The sequence below is a fragment of the Sinohyriopsis cumingii genome, chromosome 17, assembly GCF_028554795.1.
Source record: "Sinohyriopsis cumingii isolate HCF-2022 chromosome 17, ASM2855479v2, whole genome shotgun sequence".
Classification (NCBI taxonomy): Eukaryota; Metazoa; Mollusca; class Bivalvia; order Unionida; family Unionidae; genus Sinohyriopsis; species Sinohyriopsis cumingii.
Window position 1 is genome coordinate 12,357,212 of NC_142977.1, and position 13,056 is coordinate 12,370,267.

General features: G+C 36.9%; 1 protein-coding gene across 1 annotated transcript in view; it reads left to right on the forward strand.

The window, feature by feature from the left end:
• Positions 1-13,056, forward strand: part of LOC149777761 (L-xylulose reductase-like) — a 39,823-nt gene that overhangs the window by 17,337 nt on the left and 9,430 nt on the right. Inside the window, exons 2-3 of the mRNA XM_089940442.1 lie at positions 7,814-7,911; positions 11,073-11,227. Of these exons, the coding sequence (XP_089796568.1) occupies positions 7,814-7,911; positions 11,073-11,227 (253 nt within the window). The remainder of the gene's footprint in view (positions 1-7,813; positions 7,912-11,072; positions 11,228-13,056) is intronic.

Sequence of the window (13,056 nt, forward strand, 5' to 3'; positions counted from 1 at the left end):
AAGGTGTAGCGTGGAGCTAGGGCATCTTGCAATTTTTGCATCTCAGGAATGCCACAGGGTGTGTCTTTGGACAGTCCGGCTTGTTGTAACAGGAGTTCTGCTTCATTTCGTTGTTTGGCTCGGTCGGATTGTTGAATAGTGTTCCAGGTTCTTTTCCATTCTACCGTGTCGTTCTTGTTGGCATAGGTTCGTCCCACCACGATGGCACGGGCTAAACACATCTGGTCTTGAGGGTTGTTAATTCGGACGAGACTCGTTTTGGTGTTGCGAAGGTCGTCCACCAATAACATCTTTTTGCGTCCTGTCCCTTGAGGAGGAGAGACGTGGGCCATTTTCAGTGTGGCTTTACCATCGGTGATGTCAAACTGGTCATTAGATTGTTGCACCTGTTGTATCTTGTCCATGACTTTGGAAGGGGTCAGTTCTGCGGGTCTGCTAAACTCGATCCAAACAGGGGATTTCAAACCGTCGTGATCTATGGATAGTGTCAAGCGATCGTCTTCTTTGGCTTGACATTGTCGCTTGAGTGCGGTGAGCAAAGAATCCCACATCTCGGTGATAAACCCTTCTGCTTTCTCCAAGGGTACGTCGGCCTTGAAATCTTTAAACTTCACCGTGTAGGTGTAAGCCGTGGTTCTAAATTTTCTAGAGGAGCGCTTTTCCGTCTCTCTAATGGAATAGTACTTTTCAGGGTTGACTAAGGGTGGTGGACTTGGTTTACAGGGTTCGGATTCTGGTTCACTCATGTCCTCTTCAAAATCACTGGCATGAATTTGTGCCAAGATTTCAGCCCTGGTACGAGGCGATAGATCACGTTTCTGCCTCTTACTTTCTTCTTCTTCTTCTTTCTTCTCGAATGAATAGGATCGTTTCATCTTGAGTGCAAAACGTCAAATGACTCAAGTTTAAACACCATAGACTAATTTATAGTCTTGGCAAACCAGCGTATATAAAAAGGGTGTGTGTCTTGTCCTTTCACTATTCATTTCACTCTCAAGCCGAGCACAACGATGGAAGAGACTACCCAGATGGAACGTTTCGTCAGAGCTTTGCGAGGGGTCATTAGAAAATTCTCTTCAGACCAGCCGACGGACTACTCTCCTTCCTTTCGAGATAAAAGTCAAGATACTTGCTATATCTGTCAGAAGAAAGGGCATTGGTCTTCAGAGTGTCCAGACCGTCAAAAAAGAAAAAAAAACAGGGGCTAAAAAAGACAAAAGTCAAGATACCTGTTATTATTGTAAAGAAAAAGGACATTGGTCTCCAGATTGCCCAAAAAAGAAACAAGAGGAGTCAGAAGAAGAGAGGGATTCTTCGGAAGAAGAGAGGGATTCTTCGAAAGAAGAGAGGGATTCTTCAGAGGAAGAAGAGGAAGAAAGAAGACAATTCTATTTAAAAGAGGCAAAGAAACAGGAGAAGAAAAGAAGAAGGGAAGAAAATGAGGAAAAAACGGTGAAGAAATTCAAAAAACAGAGAGACTAAACAAGGAGAAAGAAGAAGTGTACGAACTTTTTAAAGTGTTCTGTGGTGAATTGTGAATTGGATTGTAAAAAATGGATAAAAGAATACATGAATGATATAAGGTAAGTGTCTTTGAGTTTTGATTTTAAAATAAGAAGCTACACCCAAGCACTCATACACAGACACGTACTATAAGGGTAAAATGGGTGGGGTTTATTTTTGAGTTATTGGCAAATTGAAATTGTATTTCTTTTCGAGAAATGTGAGTGGCCCTGAAAAGGACCTTTTTTCTTTATGGTGTAGGAGTGAGTTTAACCAATCAACTTTAACTGCCTTAAGCCTTTGCCACGGCCAAGGCCTACTTCTGATGATTGGGTTGAAATCACTAAGGGTGGTACGACAGGCTTAGTCACAGGGTTGGCGTGTTTAGCTCGGGAAGGTCGTATTCTCTTCGGTCGTGATAAAGAAGTCTGATACATTTGTTTCAGACTTCTTAACTCCGCTAAAATGTCCAACAGTACCGTAGCCGTTTGATTTTCACCCTCTTGTTTCTTTGCTGCTACTTCTTCTTGCTGTTGTTGCTGTTGTTTTTTTCTTACCTCTTCTTGTTGCTGTAGGAGAAAAGCTTGTTCCGCTTCCTTTTGTCGTTGCATAAATTTCTCCAATTCTTCTTTCTGTCTCTGTCTAAAATTCTCCACTTGCGGTAATGAAGAAGGTAACGAAGGTTCCGGAACAAATTCTTGCGAGGTAAGAAAATCCACAAAATCCCAATGTACCTCTTCTGAAAGTAAGTCCGGGTTCCCTTGGGCAGTCTCCCCTGCTGGTGCACCCCAATGGATCGTTTTCTGAGTTTCCTTCATGTTGAATCACTGTCGCATAGATTGACTGCACACAAGCGCTAACGAATCTATATAGACCACGTGACGTCACAGACTGCACTCTTCGGATTGGATGCGAGCTGACTGAATTTTGTAACGCGTGTTCGGATTGGTGAATGAATTCAATCTGTTTCAATCCTTCCTGTACCTATAAATAAGCGCAGTTCACTGCATTGATTCACCTATTCTCGTCGCTTCAAGATGTGGACCACAGTTGAGTCATCCACCCTTGTGTCTTCCATGATGTTTAGGACGGACATGCTCATGTATGTCAGGTCCAAGTGGACTGTTGTTGATAGGACAGATACTAGTCAATGGATGAGGAGAGTTTACATAGAAAGACAAGGATGTCTCAAGAGGGTACTTGTGTATGGACCGGCAGTTAGAAGGAGTTTAAGAAGAAGAAGAAGAAGATGTGACAGATGCCATCTATGTTGATATTAATATTAACATAAACCCAAAGGCCCTTTTCAGGGCCAGCCATATTTCTCGAAAAGAGATAGCCTTTCCATTGCCTACCCCTTTTTTAAAAAAATTTATAAAAAAAAAATCCCATGTTCAATTTCCTTTGACGCTATAAAGTCCCACCCTGTTTAAATTCCTTTGACGCTAAACCGTCCCACGATTTTTCTCCATGTTAATTTCCCTTGACGCTAATCTGACCCACGATTTTTCTCCATGTTAAATTTCCCTTGACGCTAATCTGACCCAGGGGTCTCTGTAATGCTAATTCCCATTGACGGTAAAGTGCCCCCATTTACTACTACCGATGTCTGGGATGGTTCATCCTTTATTTAAAAAAATAGAAATATTTGGACCATTGTTGGTGGAAATCTAAACGTTGATTTGTTTTGCCTTGAAGAGTAGAGCTATGACATATGTCCTGGGCATTTGGATTACACGCTTTTTTCATTGTGGGTATGCTTTCTTCGGGTCACAAGTTCACGGTGGGGTCATGAAGGTTGAAACAAAGTCGGTGTGCTAAAACTTTCATTTTCTCCTCGACAATATAGCCAACAAAGTGCTATATGCATCTTTGTTTGCAAGGCCGTTTCATTGGTGCCATGTATGTATGACTTCTCCAAAGTGTATCTGGTCCTGTGTAATTAAATTACTTTGAATAATATATGTTGACATGTTATGCAATTGTATTTATGTATCTGTCTTGAAATATCAAAAATAATCATTAAAATAAGGGTGCAGAGCTTGACACCTACATAAAAGCAGGCATATACATTACGATCCCTATAATTTTCTCATATCTAGCAGGTCAAACCCAAGATAGGCAACTTTGGTATGACGGAAATAGCTCTAGCAAAGACGTCAAAACTCAATTACCTCCCCTAAACCCAGTCTTTCATACAGCAGTGAGTGGTATTTGGAGAAACAAAGGAAATTAAATGCGGCTAATGCATACAAATTACTTACATACATACAAAGAAAATGAAAATTAAACGTATGTGGCTGACTTAATAAATAATATCAATTTTTCTTAAGGGTTCAAGGGACAGCTTTAATGAAGAATTTTAATACCGTACCCACCTGTATGATATAAAAAATAAAAAACTAAAAACTAAAATACACAGATGAAGTCAAACAAAAATATCTCAAAAAGGCACATCATATCGTATAGTTAAGAAATTTTGATACATGTCCATTTACGAAATTATGCGTTAAATTTGGGATTGATAGTCTTTTCCTCACTCCAGCAATGAGCATTATTTTACCAATGAATAGAAACATTAATTGCTTGAAATACACACTTTATTCTCTTATCCCTCCAGAGCCTCTCTACAAGTTTGAAAGCTTCTCAGCGTGTGTGAAGTCATGGGTGAAATCGGTATATTGTATGGTTAGCGTGGATGTGGCTATTTTTAGAAACAGGCTCTTGTGGGAAGTTAGATCGTGGAATGATACCTGAGTTGATGGTAACTGGTATCACGGTACCAATTGTTTTTCCATAGATCTTAATGCTAATGTTTGGGGAAATAAATATATTTTCTATCCTACTTGAGGGTACAGGTTACACACTTTTCTAGAGAGCAGTGTTGGATTGTCAATTTGACAAGGACAAAACCAGGTACTCCATTGCATTTAAGAGAGAAACCTCTGCTGGAACTAGATAAGGGTAAGAGTTATCTAGTCACTAGCTACGATGTCGTAGCCTCAACTTGATTTGTTGTGGTTAAGGCTACGAACTGATCCCATATCATGCAATGGAACAAAAAAAAAATCATCAATAAAGTCAGAAAAACAAAAGTGCAGAAATCAACTACATTAGTATAATCATGTTGTGAAATAAGTTTAGCTTAGTTTGATTTTATTAAGCCCTTACACGATGAAATAAATTGGCATGGTTACACTAACCTCATCGTGTCCGCCATGACAGATAACAAGAGATTCTGGCTGTGACCCCTTTTCTCCTTAAGGCTTGCCAGACCATTTTGGGATATTCTACTCTATGTTATTATCAATAAAGTGGCGAATAATAATGGCTTCTTGGTGGAATTTCAAAGTTGCCGACAAGCCGTATTTACTTTTAATGCGCAGAATTTCTGACTCAAACCGCGCCAAATTTTTACTACGATTTGTTTACGTTTCCAAATAAGGCCTCAATGTTCTTATATGGCACACAAACAAACTAGGCTGAGAACGGAAGTAATCATTATTTGAACTAATATGGCGGACGATCTAAACGAAAATATCGGATAAAAAAGGTAAACAAGATTTTACACCTATTTCTACAATGATTTTTGATACTTTCGGTATTAAATAAGAGGACTACTAAATTTATTGGATTATATGCAAGGAATATGTTCAAATTGTTGATATTAGGCCAAAAGAGCGCCGGTTGTGATTCACATCCGGCTTGCTCCATTGACACGTATACGCTCATGTTAGTACCCTGTCCACGACGTAGGAGTAAGGGTACTAATATTAGTACTATCTAGTCACAACAGCGCCGGTTGTGATTCACATCCGGCATGCTCCATTGACACGTATATGCTCATGTTAGTACCCTGTCCACGAGGTAGGAGTAAGGGTACTAATATTAGTACTATCTAGTCACAACAGACACAGCTTCAGACATGTGTACCATATTTAAAAAAAATCATACAAAATACAAAATATGATCTAGATAGGAATTAACATAATCTCACATGTTGCCAAGAGGCACAATTTTTTTTTAAAAACCTAACAGCCTAACAGAAAGTACAACTCTTACATAAAGCACCAATCACAGCTAGTGTTGTTCTTTATTTCTGAATGCAATCTACACCTTAAGCTCGGCCCACCTGGACTTACGCAATTGGTACCGTTATACCAACTGAACCTTTTAGATTAAGTACAACACGTAATCTACCAGCTTCGCTAGCCAAAGTTCCGATATTTTAACCCTGTCTACACCTTAGCGTATCGAGCAGATATTTCTGTGCTTCGGGGCTGTGAATTTCTTTGGATGCAAGCCATCGCATCCAATCAAAATTATGTTGTTCAAATTTGAACAAATTTGATCGAGACAAGAGAAACACACAACTATAGTGAACTCATAAGTAAGCAATTTTCCACTGCCTATCTTTGTGCAAATACCTTCCACTCAAATAAACACGTAATAGCTTCTCTCTGGTACGTAGGCATTCTTTCGATGTTAAACTTACAAAGTTTTCTTTTCAAGCTAATTGTCTCCACCATTTTCGGCCGATGTACAATGCACCACTGTTGCGCGCGAGGCTACTGTTTAGTTGGAATTACATAGTAAGGGAGGAAACTCATGAAATCCAATAAATGTCGGTAGGTCAAAGCACTAAAATACCTGTTCAATCCGCCAAGGTGTAGATAAGGATAATATATCGGAACTTTGACTAGCGAGGATGGCAATCTCTCATAGTTGTATTTTCTTGAGAATTAATGATTCGTTTCCAAGCAGATAAGGGTACCTATCCATCACAAAGTGCCTCATGTCTAATTAGCATTTTAAAGATCACATTTCTTAATTTTAAGGAAGAAAATCGTCACAACTTATTGGTTCATATATAAGAAAAATCAATACCTATAATTCAAAAGGACAACAGCGACTTTGATTGCGATTCTTTCCGTGCTCATTTGACATCAAGTGATTTTTGCTGAACTTACAGATTTCAAGAGAAAATACAGACTATTAGATATATATACCATTAGTGAAAACACATACGTTAATATTAGATAAGCAAAACTAAATACATTATTGTTTACCAGCACGGCAGAGTTTAGACGGTTTAATAGTAAACGAAGACTAATTTTCTTTTTAGCTATTCACGCTCGATTTTCCACATAGTTACACAATGAAATATGCGGTAATAGGAACCGAATAATCTAGTTTGTGTATTCCAAGAACGATCTCTAAATTTACCACAGAGAGTTCAAATTGAAATACAAACAATCTGTAATGTCTCATGAAAGATTAATCATCGTACGTAGTGGAGTTTAGATGATGAGATGAATATGTATGCAAATTGACATGCGCATCGCCGTATTAGGGCACAGAGGGAATAGCTGGTAATTTAAGATAAGTGGACCTAAGAAAAAACACATACTGATTTTTGTGTATTATAGATGAAATCATTCTCAAATGCATAAGGTTCTCATCTTTAATAATTTCCTGAGACGTTTAATAGCTGTACTTGTCAATGACAGATTATTATTAATACTAAAATTATTAAGATATAAAGTATTAGGTATTAAGATATAAAGTATTAGGTATTAAGATATAAAGTATTAGGTATTAAGATATAAAAGTATTAGGTATTAAGATATAAAAGTATTAGGTATTAAGATATAAAGTATTAGGTATTAAGATATAAAGTATTAGGTGTAAAATGAAGCCTCATGTAAAATCGATACGGCTTAAGATTTAAATTTTGTAGGTATATATGAAATATCGGAGGCGAAAAATCATTGCTCTGCCTTACTCCATTGGGGATAAGGAATGAATTCGATACAGCATGTCCCCAACGAGCGGAGTACATATGTTCCCATGCAAGTTAATTAGAGCGAGAATTATGTAGAGTCGTAACTTAATATGATGTAAGTTTTTTTTTTTTTAAAAATCCAATAACTTAACCTTTAATATGCTTCACTTAATAAATAATAGTTTACCGTTTCTCTAAAGGCACGTTCGTTGAATTTTGTTTCATAAAACCAATTCGATTATCAGAAATTGTGGTTTCACGTCGTTGCTGTACAACATACTATATGAGAGATATAGGTATATAATTATTTTAATCTGCCAGGTTGCTAATCTGCGTGAGATAATATAGGTTTTGATTCTTTGTAAAAAATTGATATTGGGGTGACGCCATTACGGCTATCAGATTGATTTTAAGACATATCCAAATACTTAATTTAGTCAGTCAGTGCACTGGATACATATAGTTTTCCGACGAACTGAGACTTACCCCAAAAATAAATAAAATACTATTCACCGTTCATTCCAGGGATAGGCCGAGGAATCATCAAAAAACTGGCAGAATGCGGAGCAGAATGCGTGGCGTTGAGCAAGACACAGGAAACTCTGGAGAGCCTGAAAAATGAGGTATGATAGAGTAGTGTGGGGTGAGGTTACCATACATAACGACTGTTTGTTTATGTCCAGAGGTAAACATGATTTGTTTAGTTCTCACGAATTAGGGTAATATAGAGATTTCAGTTGATTCATAACTTTCAATCCTCCATTCATGGAAGCCTCATTATGTTAAATAGTTTAAAAATTACTTACGTTTTTAAAAAGCTTTAGAATTATTAAATTTATCGAATGCATTACCTGCCCCTCATAAGTATGCGGAAGTTACGACTAAGGGGAAATAACTCTGCAGTGAATTAAAGCTATTACCGTCAGTCCGTTTCGAAAGGCTATGAAACATGCAATGACATTGCTCATGTTAAACAATTAATACGTCCAATGATACAAAGTTCTGATATGGCATGGATGCACACAGTTTCAGCCCCTGATTTATACTTTTAATTACCCTATTGACCAAGTAGTTGAAAACGCACGCTTTACAAATAACTTACACATCTCACGTCTATCTGCTTGAGTTCGAATCTCTGCTCGGCCATCATGGGCATGTGAGACAGCTTGCCAGCAGCTTCACCAGGGTAGATCGTTCATTCCGGAGTCTTGTCATAGCTTTCTTTCACAAAATATACTGGCCGCCATATATAACCGGTCATGTGCTGAGAAGCGGAAATCATCCCCATACAGGTAAACAAGAGTACCTTTTTTCTGCCTTCGTCGGTAATTACCGTTTTCCCAATCGTCAAATTATATGACTGCATATATCTCTAACAGTGCCACACCCTTACCTCAAAAAAGGAAGGTAACTACAACCTACGTTTCCTATCTTCATCACTTATGTCATGTTATGACGTTTATCTGTTGTCCAAATTGGTGTTTATGCCCTTTGTATATGCTGTCCTACTGAAATGTGGTGAGGTAATGTATCTTGATACGTACCACACCCACTTCATAAACCAAGGCCACTTTATCCCATTTTTCATACTTCACTGCCCTGGGTCCAGCCTCAACTACCCTCATGCAAGAATCAATAAAACTAGATGAGTGTGTTTATCCATATCAGTAAAACACTCTGACAACAAAAGGTTATTGTGACCTACATTTTACTTGCCTTCTGTAAAGTTGTTACATTTAACAAATGATCGCTTTGGTGTTTTATCCACTGTGTAGTTCTGCTCTGCCTGGAATCATGGTGAGGGGATGTATCTTGAAGAGTACTGTATCCACAAGATACAGTCACTGTGACCTATATTTCACATTGGACTGAAATTGGTTAATGTGTGTTATTTAACTATTAAATCTTTAATCATTAAATCGAGAGGATGAGTGGTCTAAAGCATTCACCATTACAGATGACTGCTGTTTCACCTCTGTCTGCTTGTGTTCGAGTCTAGGATTCGATTGATCCCTGTATGTGAGGAAGCTTGCCAGTAGCTTCCCGTGGGTCGGTATTTCTTCCCGGGTTTTTTCAGGGTTCTTCCTCCACCATTTATGCTGGCCGACATGTATAGCCTATCTTATGCTGAAAAATGGCGTGACCCTACAACTAACAACATTAAACCGAATTATTATATCCACCTTTGTTAGTACAAGACCCATACCCAAACTGGTCACAGTGACCTATATTTTTATGTTTTACTGGGTTAGGCTAATTTGTTACATTTATCTGATGATCAGGCACTTCTCATATTCCCTGTATACTAGTCTATAAAGAATGACGAATCTTGGGGGATGGGTGGGTGCATCTTGATGGCACTACTGATTCATTTGAAAAGGAAGTCAATTTCGAACAGAATTTGCGCTTCATTGCCTTAGGTTAAATGTTGTGTTTGATGTTCATTTCACAGGCACTGCGCATGCTTGGAGCATTAAATTGATGATGACCTTTGTCACTCGTTGCTAGGACAGTTTGTACATAAGTTCTGGTTTTGATGTTTCCATATTAACGACTATACATTTAATGTTATGGTATGTGATCGTAAATAGGTTAAGTGTATATTATTCATGTGAATTAAAAACGAAATTAGGTCATGTTTTCTATGTGTCTAGACTGTAGTGGTTAATGAAGGTAGTTATCAATGAATAAACTTTCTACCGCTCTTTGTCACGAGGCAAATATGACTACAGCCTACAAATTGAAGCTTCTAGGCTATACAATAATATCTTTTCAAACACATGTTGAGAACAATGATTTCTGTACAAACCTAATATAAAAAATAACAATATTTTATCAACTTAGAACCTCTAAATTGAGAAGACATACAATATTTTCTGTTTTAGTTTCATATTTATGATGTCCGGTAGATATGAAGGTAGTGTCACAATATGTCAGCTCAATAATGGTATATAGTGTCAAATCAAAGTTAAAATTATAACTTTTAAAATGTTACATAAATCAAATGTAGACGTTCAAAATTGGTAAAAATCTTTATTTAAAGGTGGAACCAAGGTCTCTGTAGTCTGAATATTTTTTCCACATAATAATGCTTACAATGGCTACTGGGGGCTGGTGAAAGAAGAGGTGACATATGTATTTGTTTGATTAGCTTCTAGTTCAATAACCTCGTCTTAGAAACACGTTCAGATGGTCTTTCATATTTAATTCTTTTTGGTAATATTTGAAAAAACCAATCTTAATGGTATTGTTTAATGTGTTTGACGAACGCGATCATAATATCATACTTTTAAGATGAAACAACATCCATGTTTCAAAATGAATTTGGATTTTCCATCTATTCATGAGTCTTCTCCCCCACAATAAGAATCGATTCAGATGTAGAAGCTTATTACTCCTCCTCCAAGAAAGGTCCCCAAATACCACCCCCCCCCCCCCGAAAAAAAAGAAAAGCTTTGAGGTTAACATTTTTAACCAGCATTTACTCCTGGACATGTAAGTGTTTGGGCCTTACCTACTTCTGAGGAAATGCATATTGATTGTTGCTTTCTGTGCCTTGTTTTCTTTAGGCAATGGACATGCTGCCATATTTAAAGGAATGTTGTTAAGTAAGATTCATATCAGAGATTAAGTAGCTTTATTGGTTCTGTAAATTTTTGGTACACGTACTTAAGTTCAACACCAATTATATACCCATCTGCCTATGTAACGTGTACAGTTCTCGATATCATAACGAACGCTTTCTTGCTTTGTCATAACGTTGCATGACCGTGACTGACTTTAGGTGCCTGGGATCCAGACAATCATGGTGGATCTTGCTGATTGGACAGCCACAAGACATGCGCTAGACAACGTCGGGAAGATCGACCTCTTGGTGAATAACGCCGCGATCCTGATTATGTCTCCTTTCCTAGAGGCTGCAAAAGAAGATCTTGACAAGTAATTACTATTCGCTATGACTTTCTTCATTAACGTCATTAAATGGCCTTTCTGGCTCTTCATTTTTAATCTTCCTTTATGCCGATACATCCCTATTTAGTCCATATACACTGGCATGTTTTCTTTTTCCGCCATGACTTTGACCCATGATGAGATAGAAAAGTAGTTTCTTTGTCAACATTTATCTTGAAATTTGTCTGGATTCATATAAGCGTATCAAGGAGCGAAATGCAAAGTAATTCACAATGTTCTCTCTCCGTGGTTTTCTTTTATTGTTATTTTTTTGCAACAAATTCATAGTATATTTAATCCAAAGAACACTCCAACCAATCTTTCTATTTATGCATTTCTTTGTCCTTTCCCAAGTCGCTTTCCGAAAATGGTCAAAATATAATGGTCAGCCTAAGTAATATGCTTTTTGTATTTGTCTCCGTTTATAGCATTGTTAGAGCTTATTGCTTATTGGGGGTGGGGCATGGTTCTATCCTGGATAGATGTTTCTCAGCCGATTAATTTAGACAATTTACAGGAACAGACATCACAATGAATTGTATTCTCAAGATATTATGACAGCATATATTATTTTCGTACAATGGAACCTCTCTAAGGGAATTCTGTTGATATGTTTGGGTATACTTGGTTCGGAATTTGAAATTGGAATCATTTGTTTTGCACTGCATGGCGTAATATTAGGATTAAAAAAACTTAATAATAGTCATTCAAATATGAAACAAGAGGAGACCATGCAAGGGACTTGATACACTCGGTAGTTATTTATCAAACTTTTATTTGCTCATGCGTTTATATATTTGTTTACTAGTTTGTCTAATATATTGTATGCCACATTTCTTATAGGTGATCAAATAAATAATATATGACGTCGCACAATTATTATCATAATGCATCCTTAATGTTTCTTGGGTATTGCAAAAATCTATTACATTTAGTTGATGAACCCTTCGTAAGCTACGTCCTTATTTGTTTAGAACTAATTAGGAAATCTTTGAGGTTCATAATTTTGTTATAAATCAACAATTTTCATCTCATTGTGCTGTGTTGGCCGAGTGGTCTTAAGTGGTCGCTTTAACGGACTATTGCTATCTCGCCTGGGTTCGGATTCAGTCAATGTTGGTATGTGAGACAGCTGCTAATATCTTCTCGTGGATCGGTGGCAATTACCTGGGTTTTCCACAGATTTTTCTTCCGCCAGTTAAACTGGCCGCCATAAATAGCATATTTAAGCGTTGAGAAATGGCGGGAAACCCCAATACAGCAATACAATAACATGTCGTTGGACAGTTTCCATACTTTAAAATATTTTCCAGTTCAGCGGATAGATATTGTTAATTTGGAAATGGAACGACTGTTAAAGGAAACATGCTACAGCTTATCCATATGGTCTAAATTCTAAATTTTGGATAATATTCATTAATACGTTTAATGGGTTTTTCGGATTTTCTTGCTTCGATGTGTTGCTTACAGTTAGTATTGTGGTGAACTATTACTCCGTAAATGAATACGGAGAAATATATAAATACAAAAGTATTATATAAATGAAAAATATATATTACATCCTAAAATTACTTTTCTCATGTTATTTATTTTGTAACCATTTAAAAAAGATATTATATTACATTACTTTTATATTTTTTCTTTATTATTTAAATTTTAATCTGCAAATTAGAACAGTATTGGAATTCTTGTTAAAAATTTGTAGAAGAAGATATAATTCAATTTTCATTCCTTGAAATAACATATTTTTGAAAAAAAAACAAACAATATTTATTGTATTTAGTAATGGGATGGTGGTAGAAAGGATACAAATTTAA